Source organism: Beta vulgaris, chromosome 3, assembly GCF_026745355.1.
Source record: "Beta vulgaris subsp. vulgaris cultivar EL10 chromosome 3, EL10.2, whole genome shotgun sequence".
Taxonomy (NCBI): Eukaryota; Viridiplantae; Streptophyta; class Magnoliopsida; order Caryophyllales; family Amaranthaceae; genus Beta; species Beta vulgaris.
Window position 1 is genome coordinate 5386957 of NC_079204.1, and position 25334 is coordinate 5412290.

At 36.2% G+C, this 25334-nt stretch overlaps 2 protein-coding genes across 2 annotated transcripts; both read left to right on the forward strand.

The window, feature by feature from the left end:
• The first annotated feature begins 4583 nt into the window (after positions 1-4583).
• On the forward strand, positions 4584-13850 carry LOC104888312 (ABC transporter C family member 10). The gene is made up of 12 exons (XM_010673246.4): positions 4584-4971; positions 7280-9385; positions 9625-9945; positions 10023-10109; positions 10347-10934; positions 11028-11192; positions 11333-11627; positions 11749-11963; positions 12048-12353; positions 12763-12826; positions 12956-13195; positions 13360-13850. The coding sequence occupies exons 2-12, from the start codon at positions 7310-7312 to the stop codon at positions 13473-13475; spliced, it is 4473 nt and encodes a 1490-aa protein (XP_010671548.2). The 5' UTR covers positions 4584-4971; positions 7280-7309; the 3' UTR covers positions 13476-13850.
• Positions 13851-16033: 2183 nt separating this feature from the next.
• Positions 16034-23846, forward strand: LOC104888314 (ABC transporter C family member 10). The gene is made up of 13 exons (XM_010673247.3): positions 16034-16124; positions 16434-16497; positions 16697-18790; positions 19045-19365; positions 19455-19541; positions 20435-21022; positions 21117-21281; positions 21801-22095; positions 22234-22448; positions 22525-22830; positions 22920-22983; positions 23101-23340; positions 23477-23846. The coding sequence occupies exons 3-13, from the start codon at positions 16727-16729 to the stop codon at positions 23590-23592; spliced, it is 4461 nt and encodes a 1486-aa protein (XP_010671549.2). The 5' UTR covers positions 16034-16124; positions 16434-16497; positions 16697-16726; the 3' UTR covers positions 23593-23846.
• The last annotated feature ends 1488 nt before the right edge of the window (positions 23847-25334 follow it).

Sequence of the window (25334 nt, forward strand, 5' to 3'; positions counted from 1 at the left end):
AACTATAAGGTCATCATCGATATTGTTATTTGTTACTATCATATGCAGCAAATTTTGGCCATTTAACAAAACTTTGCCTACCTAAATGTTGTCTCATAAATCTAACTGCCAGATACATTTAAAAAAACTCACACTACACGACTTTATTTCAAGCTAAACTTTTTGCTAAACGTTGGCAATCTTAAATGTTTTCTAAACAAGCGGTGCTTTACCACCGGTCCACATATTATAAATGGGCGTTTGGTTCATATAGTGGTATGACCGTATGAGTTTGGAATCAAGAATGAAAGTTGATATAGGTTTGAAACTTATAAGTACCTAATATCATGTGTTTGGTTTTATTTGGGATTGAAATTTTCTGCTCTATTTAATACATAGAAGAATTGGTATAAGCCGAACCACCTTCCTCCTTAATTTTTAAACTCCATACCTTATGAGCTTAAGGTATTGATTTTAAGTTTATCAAATTATTAAACAAACATTAAATATAAGTTTTGTTTACTTTAAATCATACTTTATACCAGAATTATATCAACTAAAGGCTTTCAAAATTAATTAATTATTAAGTAACATAAAACCAAATTGAAGCATTGCTATTTGCTACCCACATAATGGGCAGTTGCTACTGCAATTGACTAGTGACGTTGATAGATCAGCGAAAACGATTGGTCCTTGTGGGACCATCCCTAATTAATAATTATACGTCTTTGTCCAAAGCGATCTTACGATTTTGTTCTTTCGATATCGTCTCTATTAATTGCAATGTGCCAATGTAAAAAAAAAAAAAATTATTAGGTCAGACGCGTCCGATCATAATATTTGGTAGGACGACTTTAAGTTGGTTTCAAATTATTTTCAGTTGGTTTCAGTTTTTGTTCAGAAGACCAAATAAAAGAAAAACAACACAAGCTGAAAGAATTTACACACCAACTGAAAGAACACAGAAGATCAAATGAAATAATAATCATATCACATGAAGGAAAGCATTATCTTCTTCTTCTGATTACTCATTTTCTCTCTCCTCCTTCCAGAAATTGCAAAAAAAACACACCAATTTCATACGTTTAATAATTGCTTTCTTTTTGCCCTTTGGTCATTGGTGGTACCTGGAACACAGTGCATTATGGTTCCTGAAAAATCATATCAGTTAATGGTAGAAAGACGATTCGACTCGTCCGATTCTTGACTCGTTGAGGAAGATGATGACGTGGCGACAGTGTGAGTGGACGAAGAAGAGGTGGTGATTGAAGAAGAAGATGAAGAGTCATCTTTGGCGAGAGCAACGAAAAAAAGAGCTGCGAGTTGCTGATGTTGATGGTGAAGTCCTTGCATTTTTTTCGTCTTCTTCCTTGCGCTTGCTCAGCCCGTCCGACGGAAAGTATTGGGTCAGACGGTCTGACCTAATACTTTCACAAAAAAAAAAAATCTACTTATAAAAGAAGTAGCAACTAAATATAGACAAGAGGGAGATGTGGTAGCTCAGTGTACTACACTTCAAATTCCAGACCTTGCAAAGAGTTTAAATCCTTATATAGATAAGAGGGAGAGGTGGTAGCTCAGTGTACCCTACAGCCCACGGGCCAAGTACCAATTTCACGGTTCAAGCTGTGTTGGATCAGGATTTTCGCGAGCTCAACTCACACGACCCAAAAGATGGTTTGCTAATTGAACTGGATTGACCCACATGGTTCGTCATCTGTACTCCACATACACCCACGCATGTAAGGGCAATAATCACATATTCACATTGAAGGAATATCACGAGTTGATCAAGTCGATAAATGTTAGATAGATCTATGGCTCATATGTCCTTTTATAAATTCTTAGGTATCTGCGAATGCGCTTAGAATTAGATTTTTAGTTTAGACTTCATCATAAAACAAAAATAGTCCCAAATGAAAAATAATCAACAAAATAGCTTAAATATGCCTAGTTAAATATTTACTCGAATCCATGATGTCTTGGCCTAATGGTTAAGATTGAGATCTTGTGAATGATAGGTTTGAGGTTCGAATCCTTTCTCTCTTTCTTTGTACTATATTCGTAGCTTATATGGATCAAAAAATATTTACCTAACCCCGACCCGACCCCAAACAATAATAGACATGCAGTTGTGGTTTCTCAAGAACATTTATTTTTTCCTTCTTATTCTTAGCCCATCTAATAAATTATATTCAATGGTCAGAGAATACTTACCAGAAGGGGTAATGTCACGAAACTAGCGTTGATCATTATATGTATTCATTCACATACGTATAGAGTGTACTTTCTTCCAGCACCCCAAGTCCTCAACTGCCATTTAAATTGATTGGGTTGGTAGTCCCACCATGTAGTATTTTTAGTAAACACATGGGTTTATAGGATTGGACTTTAATGTGCAACTCTCATACTTAGGCTATGTTCAATTCATCTTATTTTTGCTTATTTCAGATCTAATCAGATCAGATTTGAAAAAATAAGTTCAGATTAGATCAGATCAGATCAGATCATACTTATATTTAAAATCATTATTACTATTACATATCCTTCATTATATATTAGTAAAAATTATAATAATTGAATATTAATAAAGTACTACGAATCAAACATGACCCCACATGACTATATTTTTTCTTATATATTGAGAAAAATCTAAAAGATAAGATCTTGTAAATCAGATCAAATCAGAAAAAAAAATTCAGATCAGATCATATAAGTTCATATCAAAAAAAATTCAGGTTAACTAAACATAGCTTCAGATTGGAGATTGCTTTTTCATTAAAAATTGTCCTTGCCTTTTCAATTAATATCACAAATGATTTTTCTTTGTAATACACAACTTAATTAAGGTTGTGTTTAGTCCACATGTACCGTACGTGCAAGGGTGCAATAGGTGGATCTTTATTTGAGACTTGTTGTTGCATGCATGATTGCATATTTGCACATAATTGTATTATTGTAATGACTAATGATGGGTAGGAACTAAGAACTAGTCAATAAACATCTTTGCTAGTTTCTGATTTGGTAAACTAATTTTAACTTTTTAAAACTTATGAACCTTTAATGACATTATTAGTTGTTGTCACAGTGGGAGGAGGGTTAAGGAGTACTTCACACAATCACACTCAAGTACTCAACTTCTTCAAACAAGAATACTCCAATCATTGAGGATATTGGGTTAGTTGAGTGGTGCCACTCACCTCCCACTCCCTCCAAATTTGGGGTTCAAGTCCTCATATGCCCCTTATCTCGATAATATAAGAGCAACTGCAACGGTAATAAGAAAAGATCATGATGTTTTATTTCATTACCTCCTATTTCTAAATTGATTAAAACCTTTTCTTTTCCATAATCCAAATTCATTAATATTAATCCTCCTTATTTTTCCTAATGTATAGAATGATCAAACAACAATATGTTTTAATTTTCTTGTTAAATAGTTGTGCTATGAAAACTGTAAAAAAAAAAACGAAAAATTCCAAGAAATTACCTTTTATAATACTTTTCTTTTCAAAAACTACCTTTTGCAACAAATTCTTTTAAAAAATACTAATCTTTGTGACGGTTTATTCTTTTCAAAAAAACTTTAATTTTCTTGTTAGATGATGGTCTTTGTTAAGTTTGATTGTTTATTCCAATATTGACTTGTACTAGTTAGTCACATAATCTTCTCCCACCATCTTGTAAGGCCACTATCAGGCCCAAATCGAGCTTCACATGGTGTTGATTCCGTTGAAAAAAGTGATCCGATAACCATACCTAAGCCAATGATGGAATTAAACGAGGTCAAACTAAACGAAAATTGTTATTTGGTATATTTTTTTGAAAGATATTTGTTCATGTAAAAAAAATATCTATTATAAAAGATAGTTTTTCGAAAAAATAATTCAAAGGATAGTTTTTAGAAAGTGTTTTTTTCAAATAAAAATTAGTTCTATGAAATTAATGTAAAAAATGATATAGCAACTAAATTGGGCCAAAAAGGATTTATTATGATCATGAATAAAGTATGGTAAATAAGCCACTACTAATAGAAATAAATAAATAATAATATACAACTCATGGGTTTTAATAGTTTTCTAAGAGGTTTTTTGGTTAAAGTTATTTAATATAGGAAGTTAGAATTCATAGGAATTGATATTTTTTTGGTATTGTTTAGTTGACAATTTCATGGGAAGTAGAAATTCCGAACTTCCTACAAGATGGAGGAAATACTAGAGATTGTTACATTTACCCACTAGGTAAACTACCCATTAGAAATAGACAATTAAAAACAAATAATTCTGTTGAGTTAGACTCAACTTATTATTTATGTCTATCTCCAATGGGTAGATTACACAGTGGGTAGATAAAATTTTTCTCGAAATTATTTACATAAGGGGACCTAGTTAAGTGGAAATTCCCATGAGAATTTTCATTTTTCTTGAATCACTAAACAACATCGAGCAATTCCTAAAAAATATAATTACATAGGAAGATAATATTCCAAAAAATTTACACTCCCTACATTCAATCAAACGCGCAATAATTCCTTTTTCTAATGGGTTAACTACCCACGACCATGTAGACGTAACATTGCCCATCGTCACTAAGTAGAATTATAAATTAGGGAGAGGAGTAGCGTTTAAAAATGCGTTGCCAAATTTCTATAGCTTCCCATTTCCCAAAAATACAGACATATTCTATCACTCATCAATCATCATCATTCATCTGCTCACAAGCTCAACAAAAAAAACTACTGTAGTTTGCAGTTTCACTCTGTATCACAAAACTCCATTGAAACCTCTGTTGACTTTCTCTACTTTGATATTCGTGCGATATATACTACTATTTTACCAGTATTCATCTATAATACTCCTATATAGTACGCATTATTTGATTATTTCATTCTTTAATTTACTTCGATCATACTTCTATATGAATGACAAAGACCTACATATCATCTCAACATATTTTCTTATTCCTTGGAAGTTGGAAGAATTCCATTTTTTGGTAAGTATATATGAATATGATCCAAAATATCTTGATTTCTTCCCCTTCTTTTTAGGTAAGTATTTTGATTCCTTCGTTTTGCATGTTTGTATTTTGGTATAATTTGTATTTTTGGCATACCCTTTTATAAGCACTTCATTTCTCTTTTTTTCTTTTCTGAGCAACATAAGCTTATCTTTATGAACAGTTTTTTTTTTTTGGTGATAGATTTGATTTTAGTATTTAATTTGCTTCAGATTTTCTAATATTTATGTTCCTGTAGATTTCTGGGTTTGTTGTTGTTGTAAGATCCATATGTAAAATTATTGATGTACAGTAACTATAGCAGTGACAGAAATGACATAAAGTACCTTTGATATATATATTTTTTAATAGGATATATCAGGGTAATAGGGTTTTTTTGATATATCTCATTAATTTTCTTTTGTGGTGATATATCACTCTAAATTTACATTTTGTTAAAAAGGTAAAAAATATTATTTTTTGGTAAAAAAGTAAAATTTCCGACATTTAACTTGCTTAATTATTCTTTGGATAGGGTGTGATATTCAATTGCTTCTATCCTTTCTATTTCTCTCCTCTTTAAAATTTGTCTAAGAGTCCCTGATTTTAAAAGTGTAACATGTTAAAATAAAACGGATGAAGTATTAGTTTGTAAACTTTTAATTTAAAAAATATCATTGAAGGTTTCCCATCAAATAAATTAGTTTTTTTTTTTTTCCAATTAGAATAGCTTATTGTATTTGGCTATTTGCTAGTATTTAGCCTGAGGTTGGCTCACATTTTATGTTTTCTTATGGATTAAATTTTAAATTTTCAATATTAATTCTTCAGAATCAAGTCATCATCTCAAATAAGTCATTTTATAGCATATAATTTCAAAGGTTATCTATGATTGCTTGTAAGAAGAAGGTAGCTTATTTTTCATTATCTTTTTCCCAAAATATCTCACAAAAGATTTAGGCATAAAAACTTCTAATTTTTTTTTAAAGTATAATATTGTAGATTAGTGGAAAGCTTATTATTATAGTCGCATAACTTACTACCTGAAAGTTAGGACTTAGGAGTAGCTTTCCTATTAAAAAAAAGCAAAAAGGAAAGTGGGGACTTAGGCCTGTTTTCTCCGGTTTATTTTCAGTTCAGTTTAGCTCTTATTGGACAATATTTTTACTCTCACATATCACTATTCATTTCAATTCAGTTTAGTTCAGCACAGTGAAGACTGAAGAGAACATACTCTTTTAGCCTTAGGAGTAGCTTTCCTATCAAAAAAGCAAAAAAGAAAGTTAGGACTTAGGAGTAGCTTTCCTATCAAAAAAAAGCAAAAAAGAAATTTAGGACTTAGGAGTAGAGAGATGATAGGGATCTAACATTTTCTCTAACAATTTTTTTCCGTATACAAAAATAATCCCTACATTTGGACTTTGTTAGATTCACCTCTACGTGTATATTTTAGACATCTAATTTCTATAATTCTTACTATTAGTACGGAAATAATAGTTGTCGATAACTAAACGAAAATAATGGCAAAGGCCCAGAGGTCTAATTTTTTCTGTTGAGATTATAGTTAAGTGTTTAACGAACATAAGGTGAAGAGAATACAACCGAAGTCATAAACCACAAGGCTTACCTCTTAAGAATTACTCCCTCCGTTTCCGAAAATTTTTCCCTCTTTCCGTTTGCGTTTCCAAAAGATCTTCCCTCTTTTACTTCATTTCTTATTTAGAATTTTTTCCGCTTTTTATCCTCTCATGTCCCTATCATATGGTCCAACATTACATTATTAATTCAATTTAACTCCCTTTCTCTCTCCTACTTTAACCCCTTTTTATTTGTTTATTTATCTTAACCACTTTCTCTCTCCTACTTTAACCACCCCCCACCCCCCACACAACTTGATTCTCATTGGTATCTGTAGTAACGGTAACAAGGAAGATCGTTAGGAAACGGAGGTAGTAGCAAATAGGCCATTTTTGTTCCACATTACTTAAGAGATAAGGCAGCATTTAATGGATTGCAATGAGATTCACAATTTGTTTCTCCATAAGTATGATACGGGTCCCAAGAGTAAAGATAGTTGAATATGCAATTAGATCTACATTTGTGCCTCTTGTACACAAGTCTAGTTATAAAATTCCATAGGCTGTAGATTTTGTACCTACTTGAAGCCCAAGAAGTTTACTACCAACTTGCTCAACTCGCCTTCACTCTTAAACTTTCTACTGCTACTCGTATTATATTTGAAGATGAAGCATGATCAGATTGTGAGATATATGTAACGTGTGTTCATATCTCTATGTTAATGCAGAGTCTGAAGAGAAAAGAAAGCTTATAAGCTATGCAAGTGATGATGGAGAATCTTTGGACTATATTTTGTGGGAAATCTAATTGTTCCAATATCAATATTGAGCCTTGTGTTCCTCACTTAGTGTCTGTTACTCATCCTTCTTCATGTGTCAACCATGCCACCATCATTTGTTTTGATGTGCTGGTTCTGGCAGTGCTCTTTTTTAGCACGATTTCGAAGTCGTTCTCCAAGAGAGTCGAGCTACTAGCTCGCTATAGACGCTTTTCAACCTTGCAGATATCGTCAGCTGTTTTTAGTGGCTGTTTGGGACTGGTGTACGTAGGCTTAGGAACTTGGATCTTAGAGGAAAAGCTGAGAAATGGCCATTCTGCTTCACCAATTCATTGGTGGGTCTTATATATATTTCATGGATTTACCTGGATGATGGTGGGTTTAACAACTAGCCTTAGACGAGAGTACTTTCAAAGAGCTTCAAGGCGGATCTTGTCCATCTTTCTGTTCCTCTCTTCTGGGATTTTTTTCTTTTTCACTCTTTTTGCTGCCATAATTGACCATGAAACAACAGTTAAAGTGGTTTTGGATATCCTATCTTTCCTAGGAGCAATTTTACTTCTATTATGTACTTATTTGCGAAACAAAAGTGAAGATGTGGAGAATGACAGTGGAAGTACTCTCTACACTCCTCTGAATAATGAGATTAATGGAAACTCGAAAGTTGATTCTTCCACCCAAGTCTCTGCATTTGCCAAAGCTGGGTTTTTTAGTAGGTTGACATTCTGGTGGTTGAATCCTTTGATGAAATTTGGTAAGCTGAAGACTCTTGAGGAAGAGGACATTCCTTTATTAGAGGATGAAGATAGAGCAGAATCTTGTTACTTACAGTTCGTGCACCAGTTTAAGAAACAGTATCAGGACGAAGTGTCTTCACAATCATCAGTGTTGTGGACTATTGCTGCGTGCCATCGTAATGATATACTGCTTTCTGGGTTCTTTGCTTTTATGAAGGTAGTCACTCTTTCGGCTGGACCTCTTCTGCTAAATGCCTTTATTGAGGTTGCCGAGGGAAAAGAAGCTTTCAAACATGAAGGCTATCTTTTGGCCATTTTACTCTTTATTTCTAAAAGCTTAGAATCGCTGTCACAGAGACAGTGGTATTTCAGAAGCAGACTGGTCGGCCTTAGAGTGAGGTCCATGCTTACTGCAGCAATATACAGGAAACAACTAAGATTATCAAATGCTGCCAGGATGAATCATTCTGGTGGCGAGATAATGAATTATGTCACTGTTGATGCCTACAGGATTGGCGAGTTTCCTTTCTGGTTTCATCAGACATGGACTACAAGCCTTCAGCTTTGCATTGCATTATGTATTTTGGTACACGCAGTAGGACTTGCAACGATAGCAGCACTAACTGTGATTGTTTTAACCGTTATTGGCAATACCCCCATTGCGAAATTACAACATAAGTACCAAAGTAAGCTTATGATTGCTCAAGATGCGAGGCTGAAGGCTTGCTCTGAAGCTCTTATGAACATGAAAGTACTGAAATTGTATGCATGGGAGACTCACTTTAAGGATGTAATAGAAGGTTTGAGGAAAGTGGAAATTAAATGGTTATCAGGACTGCAGTTGCAGAAAGCATATAATGGTTTTCTCTTTTGGTCATCCCCTGTACTGGTCTCTGCTGCTACATTTGGGGCATGTTATTTACTCAAAGTTCCTCTACATGCCAGCAATGTTTTCACTTTCGTGGCAACATTGCGTCTTGTGCAAGACCCTATCAGAGCTATCCCTGATATCATTAGTGTGGTAATCCAAGCAAGGGTCGCATTTACACGTATTGTGAACTTTCTTGAGGCGCCAGAGCTTCAGAGTGAAATTGTAAAAAAGAAACTCGGTATGGGCAGCATAAACCATGCCGAACATGCTGTTTTGATGAGGTCTGCAAATATTTCATGGGAAATGAATCCATCAAAACCAACACTTCGCAACATAAATCTAGAAGTTCGACCTGGTGAAAAGGTCGCTATATGTGGAGAGGTTGGCTCAGGCAAATCAACATTACTAGCAGCAATTCTTGGAGAAGTACCATATATGGAGGGAACTGTAAGCTTTCTGAAGCAATTGTCATACTTCTTGAATTGCTTTCCTTAATTTTTTTGGGTTGGATATTATGTAGGAATGTGTGAGATTTTTCTAGTTTGCATGGTAATTATCTACTTGGAACTTAGAAGCATGCTATAAAGCTTAATGTCTCTATGCCTGGTAGCTTTGGGCATTTCTAACTCCTGAGAAGTAAATTGCTCAAAGTTCTTAGAATTGTTATTCTTTCCCCTTTCTTGTAGGTTGAAGTTTATGGGAAGATCGCTTATGTTTCTCAGACAGCTTGGATCCAAACAGGGACTATACGTGATAATATACTTTTTGGGTCTGCCATGGATGAGCTAAGGTACCAAGAAACTCTTCGGAGGTGCTCATTAGTGAAGGACCTTGAGCTTCTTCCTTTCAGAGATATGACACAAATTGGGGAACGAGGAGTGAATCTAAGCGGTGGCCAGAAGCAACGAATCCAACTTGCTCGTGCATTATACCGAGATGCTGATGTATATCTTTTAGATGATCCATTCAGCGCCGTTGATGCACATACAGCAACTAGCCTCTTCAATGTAATTGTTTGAACCTAGAACACGAATAATTTCATTGATGATAGAAAGTGATAAATTGGCTTTTGAAATTGTGGCAGGAATACATCATGGAAGCACTTTTGGAAAAAACTGTCTTACTTGTTACTCATCAAGTTGATTTTCTTCCTGCATTTAATTGCTGTTTGGTAAGTCAACCATTACTTTAATTTCCTGATTCACTGCACTGCAGCTTCTTGAAATAATTCATTGAACTAATTCGTTCTTATTTCACTTTATGTTGTTAGTTCTCAAAATGAACATGACTAGTTTAAACGAGATTTGTATGACTGATTTTAAGTTTTACACAATTTATATCAGATGACTTTGTAAATCATGAAACAAAAAACTTGAAAAGGCAATGATACAGATGTTCTTGTTTACAGCTGATGTCAGATGGGGAGATCCTTCACTCAGGACCTTATAACCACTTAATGTCTTCTAGTCAGGAATTTGTGGAACTTGTAAACGCGCACAAAGAGACTGCTGGTACTGAGAGGCTAGCTGAGGTTAAGGCATCTGAGAGAATCAGCTATCCAGCAAAGGAGATAATAAAAGCTGATATGGAGAAGCTACATAGACAATCAGAAGGTGATCAACTGATTAAACGAGAAGAAAGGGAAACGGGAGACAGTGGTCTTAAGCCATACTTACTCTACCTTCATCAGAACAAAGGCCACTTATACATTTCTATAGCTGCTATCTGTCATCTTATCTTTGCTGCTGGCCAGATATTACAGAACGTTTGGATGGCCTCCAGTGTCGATAATCCTCAAGTCAGCACTTCCAAATTGATTGTGGTGTACCTCATTATTGGAGTCTGCTCGACATTCTTTTTACTCATTAGATCTCTTGCTGCTGTTACATTAGGCTTTAAAGCATCAACGTCTTTATTTTCTCAGTTGTTGGCTTCTCTCTTTCGTGCTCCAATTTCTTTCTATGACTCTACACCACTAGGGAGGATACTAAGTCGGGTGAGCGAGCATAAAGTCTTAATGATAATCGATAAATCTGATGTACACAGTTATGGTGTTACTAAGTTGGTCTTTTGCACCCTCTATCTGCAGGTGTCTTCTGATTTGAGCATTGTCGATCTGGACGTTCCTTTCAGCTTTCTCTTATCGATGGCGGTTACTATGAATACATATGCTAATCTAGGAGTTCTGGCTGTTATCACTTGGCAAGTGTTGTTTGTCTCGATACCAGTGCTTTACATGGCAATACAATTGCAGGTAAATAATGTTTAGCTTGTGCAGATATACTGATATATCAACCTACAATTTTGGAGTAAAAAATATGACTAAAGTAGATCTGAAATTGCCATATTCAGCTCTAAAATTTAATACCTATAGTCTATCAAATCTGTCATCAGAGATACTATTATGCGACAGCAAAGGAATTGATGAGAATCAATGGTACAACCAAGTCTGTGGTTGCAAACCATTTAGCTGAATCTATAGCCGGAGCGATGACAATTAGAGCTTTTGAAGAGGAAGATTGGTTCTTTTCTAAGAATCTCGATATAATCGATGCAAATGCAAGCCCTTTCTTCCACAATTTTGCAGCTAATGAATGGCTAATTCAGAGGCTTGAGATTCTTTGTGCCATTATTCTCGCAGCAGCAGCGTTGTGCATGGTTTTGCTTCCCACTGGAACTTTTAGCTCTGGTGAGAGATTTATGTCTTTTTAAACTAATGGCTCTTTTTTTTTCTTTTTTTCCTGGGAGACGGATATATTATCCATTGCTGCAAGATAGTTTGTGTTACATTAATACAACAAAAAATGCAGGGGTTATCGGAATGGCGCTATCATATGGTCTTTCATTAAATATGACTATGGTTTTTGCAATCCAAAACCAATGTACATTAGCGAACTACATCATTTGCGTGGAGAGGCTTAATCAATACATGCATATACCCAGTGAAGCTCTAGAAGTCATTGAACACAGTCGGCCTCCAGAAAACTGGCCTACAGTTGGTAAAGTGGAGATATGCAATCTACAGGTAACTACTTTTACTTCTTAGTGCACTAAACTCAATTTGGATAGACTCTCACACCAAACACCAAACAATATCGATGTCCTGCAGATTAGATACAGACCAGATACACCACTGGTTCTTAAAGGAATCAGTTGCACTTTTGAAGGGGGAGACAAAATCGGCATTGTTGGTAGGACTGGCAGCGGGAAAACTACTCTAATAGGGGCTTTGTTTCGCTTGGTGGAACCAACTGGAGGGAAGATCATAGTTGATGGTATTGATATATCTTCGATAGGACTTCATGATCTACGATCACGTGTTGGAATTATTCCACAAGATCCTACTCTCTTTAATGGCACTGTGAGATTCAACTTGGATCCATTGTGTCGGCATAATGATGACGAACTTTGGGAGGTACACTTCCCCTTTCTACAATATACTACCTCTGCTAAAAGTTTTCATATCTTCAAAAGTTGATCTCAAAGCCAACATTTACTAAAAGGGATGTCCGAGCTGAAAGTTAACATCCAACTTTTTCTCTCCACTTTTACTCACTTTGTGTAGAATAATACATGAAAATATATTGGAAGCTCATTGGTAGAGCTCCTACCTCTTTGGTTGTGTGGTCGCGAATTTCCTTCTGGGTTGCATACCCAGTTACGAGTCTAAATGGTTGGGTTTCCTTGTGGGGATGGGATCCTCTCATATTCCCCACATCACAAGGTCGTGCCATCTAAAAAACAAAGAAATCTAGTGATATGTTTCATACTATTTCAATAACAACTATTGATGCATCTATAATCTTTGTTGTTTTCTTATAAAGGTCCTTGGGAAGTGTCAACTCAAAGAGGTTGTCCAAGAGAAAGAGCAAGGCCTAGATTCCTTAGGTAAAACTCTCATTAATTTGGAATTTGGACATTGATTTTGTTTTTGTTTGTTTGGGGAAATGATATATATACTGACATTACACCAAAACGAGCTTAACAACTAATGTTATATCAAACATTTCATGTCAGTTGTGGAGGATGGATCAAATTGGAGCATGGGACAGCGGCAACTATTTTGTCTAGGCCGTGCTTTGCTGAGAAGAAGCAGAGTTTTGGTGCTCGATGAAGCAACTGCGTCAATCGACAATGCAACCGACATGATTCTGCAGAGAACGATACGAACGGAATTTGTAGATTGCACTGTGATCACAGTAGCCCACAGGATACCGACCGTGATGGATTGTACAAAGGTCCTTGCCATTAGTGATGGTGAGTTTAAAAAAAAATTATCAATACCTTACAATTTTATTGACCTTTTAGAACGAATCTGAAGCAAGAGTTCCATAATTTAGAAGCAAAGTCTTAATGATAATATGGGTTAACAAAATTTAGCCATAACATGTCTTCTAATATATTATAATGTGATTTGGCAGGTAAATTGGTGGAATATGATGAGCCTATGGAGCTTATAAAGAAGGATGGTTCACTGTTTGGCCAACTCGTGAAGGAATATTGGTCACATTCAAACTCTGCAGAACAGTCACACTGAAGTCTGAACCAAAGCCAGCAGCAACACCAGTCTGTAGATTTATGTATTTGGCCTATGACACTCAAACCCGTACTCGAGTACCCATGTCAAACAATGTGTCCAACTGACATGCTCAACTATTTCATTCTCCATATTTTTGGTCCGAAATTATGAATGACATGTCCGTACTCATATTTGAGATGAGAATTGACATGGGTACTTGAAGAGAAATGGAGAGTCCGAGCAACATAAATTTTGGCCTCACTATTGAACTACTCAAATAAGAATTTTGTAACTGTGTAGTAAACTTGTATATATTTAACCGAGTTTATCTGAATTCTTGAAACTGTAAACTTTCCAGGATTTGTTATAAAAGTAGATGTGAATTGAACTTGAGTGACTTATTTGATTCATCTAAACTTATAGAATAACAAGCTTACAAGCTTTAAAAATACAACTGTGATTGGTAACAGTAACATTAACATACCACAACTCCACAAGGGGATAAGTGATGTGCAATTGTAAATTTGTAAGTGTGATATGCAATATTAACATATGACAAGGGTATATTAAGGATGTTTTGGCCTACTGGTTAAGATTGAGGTGCTGTGAACGATATGTCACAAGTTCGAATTCCCCTTTCCCTTCTTTATACTTTGTACGGCCTTCGTGGCTCATATGAATAATAATAAAAATAAAAACAAATGACAAAGGGTATAAATGGAAATTTGTGCATTAATGAAAAAACTCCTAAAAACGACACTGATAGATTGATGGTCATTTCATTATACAATCAGCCAAAGAACTCCTATGAAAGTTTCCACTTTCCACCTCTTTTGTTCTTATCAACTTTCTCTAGGCAAGAAACATGTGATAGTATTCATCACATCCTCATTCCTACCTAACCTTAATAAGATATAACACAATCAATCAAATCACCAAATAAAGGAAAGAAGAAAATCACAGAGGATAAATCTATAATTTACTAACAACTTCTTTAAAAGAAATCAATTAAATTATGTTGAACATTTTGTTTTTTCTATGTAGTGTGCTTGTAACTCTCCATTTTCTACTACGTTGTAAACTTGTATCATTTGCCTTTGAAATTTTTTATAGTTTTGCTAATGAAGTTTTTCATAGAAGTCTTGCAACAGTTTATGCTGATGAATTGACTTCAAACTTGGTTAATTTGCATTCTAACGACACTAGTAAACGAGCAGCTAACAATAAAAATGATGCAAGATTTTTTGGAATATACTCCATCACTGTTGCAAACTCGCAAATTGTGCGCATCTCGAGAAACTTTTCAAAAGGTCATACAATTAGCATGTGATCGTATGGTTCTAATACCATTTGTAACACCCGACCCATACGAAGCCTATTGCCATTTGCCACCAATGTGCATACATGGCCAACATTTGTTCTCAATAACCAACACAAATTTTTCTAGAACTTTTCATCCCAAGACTACTCCCAACCAAGCACGTTTAACTGTGGAATAACTAAAGAAATAAGCTCCTTAAAAAAAAATGCGCGTCTTGTTAGAATGAGTAGCATGTCAAATTTTTTTAAAGCAATCATGACGGGATCTTACTATATTCGTTTCAATGTGTATTTTAAATTATGTACTTCTTTAAAATATTAGTCAAGTAGTACATAATTGATGGACACAATTGTGTTTTAAAAACCTTAAAAAAAAAGTGCACAATGTATTTTTTTATTTGATTAGGAAAGATAATTAGCCCAAATACAAACCTATGCTACACTACTAGCCTGTAGGACACACCAACTCAGAGACATTACCCAAAGATAACTGGGATGAGCATTCGAACTCAGAACATCGCCCTACAATTCGAGGTGATACTCCATTAAACTACCACCTCTTTCTCAAAAGTACACAATATACAGACACCATAGGAAATATGTAAATATGTAGTCCATACTCCATTATCCTAGTCCATAGGATTTACGGAGCAAATCTCTACTTTTTTGACACTTTGTGTTTTGTCTTATACTCAATCATAGACCATACGGCAGCTAACATCCAAGATGGTTAACAAAATATTCTAAAAGGTACGTTAGCCATGACGTTTATATTATAGATTTATGCTTACTAAGTTACTACTACAAGATCTCTAACATTACATAAAGACGTTTAGGAATTCCTCACCAATTTCAATTTGGAAACCTACACTTTGTTTTCCCATAGAATACTTCTCTTTCTGTTTTACAGGATACTTTTTTTTGTCGTTGAGACATTTATTAATCAAATTTTTGGTGCGCATTATTGTTGAGCGTTGACTCATTGCCTTGCATTTACTTCAGCATTAATCTATCAATAATACTGGTATAAAATAGTTCTTCTATACTATTATATTCGTACAGAATTAATGAAGGGACAATCAAATTGTCCTTATATATAACTAAGGATATCTTGGCCGAGTGGTTAAAGATTGAAGTGCTGTGAACGATAGATCACAGGTTCGAATTCCCTTCCCCTTCTTTGTACTTTGTACCGCCTTCGTCGCTCATGCATAAAAAAAACATCATCCTTATATTATAGTACGTGTAACACGCAGAAAGAAGGAAATAAGTTGGACATATTGTATATATGGGTTTTTTTATGTGATCGAAATTTCATCTTGCAAATGGGTTTCCTCCATTTTTCATGTAAGTATGTCCACTTTGAGATTCAGCATTTCTGGGTTTGTCTTTGTTTTACATTATATTTAGGAATTTTTTGATTTTTGAGGTACCCATTTTTATTAATTACTTGAAGAAGTTGTAAATCTATTTGTAGCATGGTATTAGTGTGTTTGTTATTATTTTTGGCTTCAAATGTGGAAGAAAGATAGATGGTAGTGGCTCAGTGGTGCTTGACTACTCAATTCCAATTTATGTTGCTTTTTTCCCTGATACTTTTGCCATAAGTAGAGTTCTTTTAATTATATATTGATCATTCTGAGTTATTTTTGGCAGGAGATTGTACCATGGAATAGCTTTTGCACCAGAGTCTTTTTGCTGCTAGTTTCATAAATTAGCTGTTAGTAATGCTTGCGTTATAATTGTATGTTGCATTTGTATATTTCTGGTAGCATTAATTGCAAAAAAGATTAAGAATTTGTGTTTGTTTCAATTAGAAGTCACATCAGAAGGAAAAATAAAGGGTTTTTAGTATGATCAATGTTTGAATTTTGTATGATGAGTTTATGTTTTTTTTGTTTGACTGTATGTTAATGCAGAATCTGCAAAGAAAAGAAGGCTGAAAAGTGATGATGGAGAATCTGTGGACTCTATTTTGTGGGCAATCTAATTGTTCAAATATCAGTACCACTACTGAGCCTTGTGCTCCTCACTTAGTGTTTGTCACTCATCCTTCTTCGTGTGTCAATCATGCCTTTATTATTTGTTTTGATACAGTGCTTCTAGCAATGCTTCTATTTAACATCATTTGCAAAGTGTCCTCCAAGAGAGTCGAGATACCGGCTCGTCATTCTCGCTTTTCAACCTTGCAGAAAGTATCTGCTGTTTTTAATGGCTGTCTTGGACTGGTTTACATAGGCTTAGGAATTCTGATTTTGGAGAAGAAGTTGAGAAGTAGTCATTCTGCTTCACCAATTCATTGGTGGGTTTTATTTTTCTTTCAAGGAGTTACATGGTTGTTGGTAGGATTTAGTAGTCTTAGAGGAGAGTACTTCCCAAGAGCTTCATCGCGAATCTTGTCCATCTTTGCTTTCCTCTCTGCTGGAATTTTCTGCTCTATAGCTCTTTTTGCTGCCATAGTTAACCACGAAACAACAATTAAAGTGGCCCTGGATCTTCTGTCTATCCTAGGAGCAAGTTTGCTATTAATATGTACTTACAAGGGGTACAAAAATGAACAAAATAGGGAGACTAACAATGGAAATACTCTCTACACTCCTCTGAATGATGGAGCTAATGGAAACTCTAAAATTGATTCAGCAGCCCAAATCTGTACATTTTCCAGAGCTGGGTTGCTTAGTAGGTTGACATTCTGGTGGTTGAATCCTTTGATGAAAGTTGGTAAGCTAAAGACTCTTGAGGAAGAGGACATTCCTAAATTAGGGGACGCCGAAAGAGCAGAATTTTGTTACTTGCAGTTCATTGACCAGTTAGATAAACGGAAACAGAATGACACGTCTTCACAATCCTCAGTATTGTGGACTATTGTTGCATGCCATCGTAATGATATATTGCTCTCTGGGTTATTTGCTCTTTTGAAAATACTTACCCTATCCAGTGGACCACTTCTGCTGAATGCCTTTATTGAGGTTGCTGAGGGTAACGAAGCCTTCGAATATGAAGGCTATCTTTTGGCCATTTCACTTTTCATTTCTAAGAGCTTAGAATCTTTGTCACAGAGACAGTGGTACTTCAGAAGCAGATTGATTGGCCTTAGAGTCAGGTCTATGCTGACTGCAGCAATTTACAGGAAGCAACTAAGACTATCCAATGCTTCCAGGATGAAGCATTCTGGTGGTGAGATAATGAATTATGTCACTGTTGATGCCTACAGGATTGGCGAGTTTCCTTTTTGGTTTCATCAGACATGGACTACAAGCCTTCAGCTTTGCATTGCACTATGTATTTTGGTACATGCAGTAGGACTTGCAACAGTTGCAGCTCTAACAGTGATTGTTTTAACCGTTTTCTGCAATACCCCCCTCGCGAAATTACAACATGAGTTCCAAAACAAACTTATGGTAGCTCAAGATGCAAGGCTGAAGGCTTGCTCTGAGGCACTTGTGAACATGAAGGTGCTGAAACTGTATGCATGGGAGAATCATTTCAAGGATGTAATAGAGGGATTAAGGAAAGTGGAAATTAAATGGTTATCAGCAGTGCAATTGCGGAAGGCATACAATAGTTTTCTTTTTTGGTCATCCCCTGTAATGGTCTCTGCTGCCACATTTGGGGCATGTTATTTCCTCAAAGTTCCTCTAAATGCCAGCAATGTTTTCACTTTCGTGGCAACATTGCGTCTTGTGCAGGAACCTATCAGATCAATCCCTGATGTCATTACTGTGGTGATTCAAGCAGGGGTTGCTTTTACACGTATTGTGAAATTTCTTCAGGCACCAGAGCTTCAGAATGAGAATGTCAAAAACAAGAGCAGAATGGACAGCTTAGACAATACTATTTTGATAAGGTCTGCAAACCTTTCCTGGGAAATGAATCCATCTAAACCAACACTAAGGAATATAAATTTAGATATTCAACCTGGTGAAAAGGTTGCGATATGCGGAGAAGTTGGCTCAGGCAAATCAACATTACTAGCAGCTATTCTTGGTGAAGTACCATATGTAGAGGGAACTGTAAGTTTCCTCAAGCAACGCTCAGACTTTTCACCAGATTGCATGCATATTATTTATTGCTCACATAAAAACCTATAACAAGCTTTTATTTTGTAGGTATTCCTGTGCTCTCCATTTATACATGATACCTATCTAGAAAGTGCTAAAGCTATATACTCTTTAGAAGATTTATATTTCGCTTGCTAGTAGCCTTAGGCATATCTGATTTCAGAGAACATAATTGTTTTAGACTCTGAAGGTTGTTTCATCTACAGGTTGAAGTTTCGGGGACGATTGCTTATGTATCCCAGACAGCTTGGATCCAAACAGGGTCAATTCGTGATAACATTCTTTTTGGGTCTGGCATGGATGAGTTAAAGTACCAAGAAACACTTCGAAGGTGTTCATTGGTGAAGGACCTTGAGCTACTTCCTTTCGCTGACATGACAGAAATAGGGGAAAGAGGAGTTAATCTAAGTGGTGGTCAAAAGCAACGGATCCAACTTGCTCGTGCATTGTACCAAGATGCTGACATATATCTTTTGGATGATCCATTTAGTGCTGTTGATGCACATACCGCAACTAGCCTCTTCAAAGTAACTCTTTGATCCTAAGTCCTAACCATGCAATTCTGTGTTGCTTTATTCAAAAATGAGAGTGACATTTGGCTTTTGAAATGTTGTAGGAGTACATTTTGGAAGGTCTCTCTGGAAAGACTGTCTTACTTGTGACACATCAAGTTGATTTTCTTCCTGCCTTCCACTGTTGCTTGGTGAGTTGTTATGCACCTTTTTAATGAGTTCTACTAAGCTAGGGAATTTTTTCTTACACGACATTAAATGTAGGGCCCGGGATATAGACCTTACATGCTATGATTCAATACCCGTCGAGGTAGTATCGATTTATCTTCATTCATAATAAGAGTGTGATTGGTTCCATAACCGACTTAGAGAGTTAGAGTTCTGCCGGATGTTTGAAGCAGTTCGAACTAGATCTGTTTCTCTTTTATCTTGGTACGGCCGTATTGATATTGTTGATCTAGAGGCTTACGGCTGTAGTTATCAAGCTTTTGCAAGGTTCAAGAAGACATTAGTCTCTGTTAGGTCCATTGAAACAATAATTTTGTACTTCACAATTTATATGGTGGATGATAACAAAAATGACACCTTAAACTATATCTGCTTCATATTCATATTAAAGTACCAAATGTTTGTAGCATTGAGAAACAATCTCTCATTTATCATATGGGTAAGGCTGTACACTCCAGTTCTCCTTACTTTACCCGGGACAGAGACCTCTTTATAGGATTTGGAAATTGGGATAATGTTGATGTTGAAGAAGATATTATTTTTAAAGTGCCATTCAGTTGGCTACATTGTTCTTCATTGCTATCTTCCAATTCAATGTCTAGTAATGAACTTATTATTTTATGAAAATTAGGTTAATAATTTGACACATACGTAGTATATAAATTGTTGTTTACTGTCCGGTATTGGCATTCCTATTACTAGGCAGAAAAATGCTCCACAGTGTCCAGACACCTTGTCCAACTTGAGGACCTGCATAGATTTTCTATGGTCCTTGTTCCTTTAAGAGTTAAGACTGTCTTATAATAATTTAATGCGAACTTAATCCTTGCTTAAAGAAATTTTTTCTTGTTTGTAGTTGATGGCAGATGGGCAGATCCTTCAATCAGGGTCTTATCATGAGTTATTAGCCTCAAGTCAAGAATTTTTGGACCTTGTAAATGCACACAAAGAGACTGCTGGTACCGAAGGGCTACCTGAGGTTAGGACATCTGGAAGACACAACAACCCTGCAAAGGAAATCAAGAGAACCAATGTTGAGAAGCAAAACAAAGCACCAGAAGGTGATCAATTAATTAAACGAGAGGAAAGAGAAGCGGGAGATACTGGTCTTAAGCCATACTTACTTTACCTAAATCAGAACAAAGGCTACTTGTACCTTTCTATAGCTGCTCTGTGTCATTTCACCTTTGTTACAGGCCAGATATTACAGAACACTTGGATGGCCTCCAGTGTTGATAATCCTCATGTTAGCACGGGAAAATTGATTGTGGTTTACCTTATCATTGGAGCCTGCTCAACATGCTTTTTACTCTTTAGATCTCTTGCTGTTGTTACACTGGGAATGAAAGCATCAGAATCTTTATTTTCTCGGTTATTAAGTTCTCTCTTTCGTGCTCCAATGACTTTCTACGACTCTACACCTCTTGGAAGGATTTTAACTCGGGTGAGCATAAAGTTGTCATAAGTTCCATAACTTTGATTCATGCAGGTGTGTCCGAACTAATAATATGGGATTTTCTTTGTTTGTATCCCTGCAGGTCTCGTCCGATCTGAGCATTGTTGATCTTGACGTTCCTTTCAGTCTTTTATTTGCAATAGGCGCTACTACGAATGCATATGCTAGTCTTGGAGTGCTGGCAGTGATTACTTGGCAAGTCTTGTTTGTCTCCATACCAGTCATTTACATGGCAGTACAATTGCAGGTAAACAAGTTTCTGAAGGATCTACCTTGAGTTCACTTTATAACAATTTTTGTTTTCCATGAGTAGAACTAAGAAACTCTACCAAAAAGAATCATAATTTGCTGTAATGGAGTTGTGAGTGTCGATTGTCAAACATGATTTCACACTTTGGAGGACTTCACAGTAAGACAGCTAGTGCGTAGTGCCTATTAACGTATGGTCTTGATATCATTTAGCAGAAGGGACTTTTCAATTATAGGGAAAGTTATGGTTTCATATAGTTCATAGTTGAATTATAAAGTATGAAAAGTTTGCGGTTCTGAACATCTAGGTAACTTTGTATAGTTCTACCAACTGTAGTGTGCAGAATTTTTGTGCTGAAGAGCCATTTAAGAACCATTGACTAAATATATATTGTAATAAGAGTATAAGACTTCTTCTCCACGCCCATCTTGGCTAAAAAAAAAGTGTCGTGGAAGATTTGCAGTTGGTATGCAAAAATTTGTATGTTTCGACCTAATGAATCCTTACATGTCACAGAGATACTATTTTGCGACAGCGAAAGAGTTGATGAGAATCAATGGCACAACAAAGTCTTTCGTTGCAAACCATTTAGCTGAATCAATAGCTGGAGCCATGACAATTAGAGCTTTCAGGGAGGAAGAACGATTCTTTGCTAAAAATCTTGATATAATTGATACAAATGCAAGCCCATTCTTTCACAATTTTGCAGCTAATGAATGGCTGATTCAAAGGCTTGAGACTCTCAGTGCCACTGTTCTTGCAACAGCAGCCTTGTGTATGGTTTTGCTTCCTACTGGAACTTTTAGCTCTGGTGAGAGGCATTTTCTCTCTTTTGTTTCTGTTTTGCTTTTTTGGGGTATTGCAATGGTGGAAATGGATTAATTTAACTGCAATAAGTTTTTTTTCCTTTTCGGGATCATCTTAAATCCTTATACAACCCATAATGCAGGGTTCGTTGGAATGGCGCTATCGTATGGTCTATCGTTAAATATGTCTCTGGTTTTTTCTATTCAAAATCAGTGCACATTAGCCAACTATATTATAGGTGTGGAGAGGCTTGATCAATACATGTATATACCCAGTGAAGCTCCAGAGATCATTGAAGACTGTCGCCCTCCACAGAACTGGCCCACAGTCGGTAAAGTGGAAATAAGCAATCTGCAGGTAATTTAAGTGCACTTGAATTCACATTAGATTGAATATACAAAAGAATCTTACCCTAAACAATTGGTGTCTGCAGATAAGATACAGATCAGATACACCATTAGTTCTTAAAGGAATCAGTTGCACATTTGAAGGGGGAGACAGAATTGGTATTGTTGGTAGGACTGGCAGTGGAAAAACTACCCTAATAGGGGCATTGTTTCGCCTTGTGGAACCGGTAGGAGGGAATATTATAGTCGATGGCATCGATATAGGTTCAATCGGACTTCACGATCTAAGGTCACGTTTTGGGATTATTCCTCAAGATCCTACTCTTTTCAATGGCACTGTACGATTCAACTTGGATCCATTAAATCAGCATAATGATGATGAAATCTGGGAGGTATACCTTATTTTTCCAAAGCTGTAGTGATTTCTACAGTATAAAATTTGTGCAGTGCATGACAAACCCCCTTTCATACTCTTGTAAAGGTGCTTGAGAAATGTCAGCTTAAAGAGGCCGTCCAAGAGAAAGATCAGGGCCTGGATTCCCTAGGTAAAACTTTCTCCTCATTCGGGCTTAGCCTTTTCTAAAAAAATTATATCAGAGATTTCTTCTGACAGACTAAGTCAGATGAGCTTATGAGTTATTGTTCTAAACATTTCGTATCAGTTATGGACGATGGAGCAAATTGGAGTATGGGACAACGGCAACTATTTTGTCTAGGCCGTGCTTTATTGAGAAGAAGCAGGGTATTGGTGCTTGATGAAGCAACTGCATCAATTGATAATGCAACTGACACCATTCTGCAAAGAACAATACGAACAGAATTTGTTAATTGCACCGTGATCACAGTAGCCCACAGAATACCAACCGTGATGGATTGCACAAAGGTCCTTGCCATTGGTGATGGTGAGTTTTCTTTTTCTAGTTTTTCCAATATTACAATACCTTACATCTTTGGGACCTTTATATTATGAGTTAGCAAGATTAAGCCAAGTTCTAGAGAATATGTTGTGATAGAATGTAATGTTATATATTGTTGTAGGACAATTAGTGGAATATGATGAGCCAATGAATCTCATGAAGAAGGAAGGTTCTTTATTTGCCCAACTTGTGAAGGAATATTGGTCTCATTTCCAATCTGCAGATCAGTCATATTGAACAAAGGGCAGCAGCAACACATACTTCATCTTACTACTTTGATTATGAAGATACACGTCACATATATTTTGGCCTCGATTCATTTTTCAAGAAATCATATTACAAATTCTGACTCTTGTACATATTGGAGCTTGGTATATGTTAATTATATGATAGGGCACTCTTTTAGATGATGTAGTAAATGCCATGATCAGAAACTTTCGACAGTCGAAAAGATGAGATTTTACATATTGAAATTGATTTATGATTCTCTAGTGTTTTGCTTCTATGCTGGGATGACTATCTGATGTTTGAAATATATTTTGCTCATCAAAATTGGAATCCATTGAAATCATTTGTTCAAGTCTAAGGTGAATATAGCAGGGTTTAAAAGGAACATTCATTGTATGCATCTGTTTTTTTTTTTTTGAAGGGAGTACACATATCTGTTAGTAATGGTTCAGTCTAACATCAATTTAACTTGCAAAGAATCAAGTTTGAGTTTGATATCGTTTCTCACAAAAATACTTTTACTTTAATCATCTTCCAAGCACTATTGTAAAACAAAAGTACCTCAGAGTTGCAAGGCTAAAGATTAATTCGGGTGGGGTGATTAAGATTAATTCAGATGCTTCGGTAGCCACGGTAGGGGAGGATGGGTGGGTGGATGGGTTTTGGTGTGGTAGCAAGGAATGAGATGGGGAAGATTTTGCGGTCAACGTGTCGTAGAGTGTGTGCTTAATGGCCTGTGTTAGTAGCGGAAGGAAAGGCGCTATGCTTAGCTGTGAAGTTGGCTCGTCTCAGTAATCATCCAAAAGTCATCTTTGAGACGGATTGTCAGTCCCTTGTTTATCGCCTATCAAAGGGGGCCATTTTTTTTTCTCTAATCTCGACTCTATTCTTGAAGATATCTTGTCTTTATGCATATCTTTTGTTAGACTTTGTGATCAATGAGAGAACCGGATATCCGCTCCAAGGCACGGAAACTACGCTTTCCTATTAGTTTAATTTCGCCCCTCTAGGATCACCGGGTTAACACGAAATAACTAATGAGATACAATGGAGAGAACAATCCACTTAGATGATCTTCTAAGTGAATCAAACAAGAACTTGTGTTTTGTGTTTGTGAAGAACACTCAAGAGAAGATTGCAAGTTTTCTCTTAAGCTAAGCAAGAAGTATTTGAGAGAGTATAGAATAGAAAATTCTGATTTTCTTCCAACCCTTCACTCATAGGAATCCCAAGGTTTATATAGGAAGAATAAACCTTTCATTGACTAGAGTATCTAAACCATAACCCCCATTTTAATCACCCATCAAAGGCCTTTAATCAGCTGATTTAAGGACCTTAAAGGTCATTAAAATGAGGCCATAACATCACAACGGACATAAAACCGTCAAGGCATCTTTTCGCATTCCAAGGCAGAAGACACGTCGCGACTCGCGAAAAAGCTCGCGAGTCGCGAGGCGCTGGTCGCGACCCGCGACGCCTGTCGCGACTCGCGACGGGCCACTGGTCGCGACTCGCGACGGTTGTCGCGACTCGCGGCCAGTCTTCTGTCTCCCTTGGTTTATCAATGCGTTTTGCCACTTGATGCACTCTAGCCTTTTGCATACTAGACCTCCTCCTCTTCTAGTACATACCTTATGAGTTTCAAACCCATTACCCTATAAATGTTCCAACAATCCTCCTCCCATTTATAGGGTAATGTTGAAAAGTTTTCAACTTGCTATAAATCGCAAACACACATGTTCATGCATCAT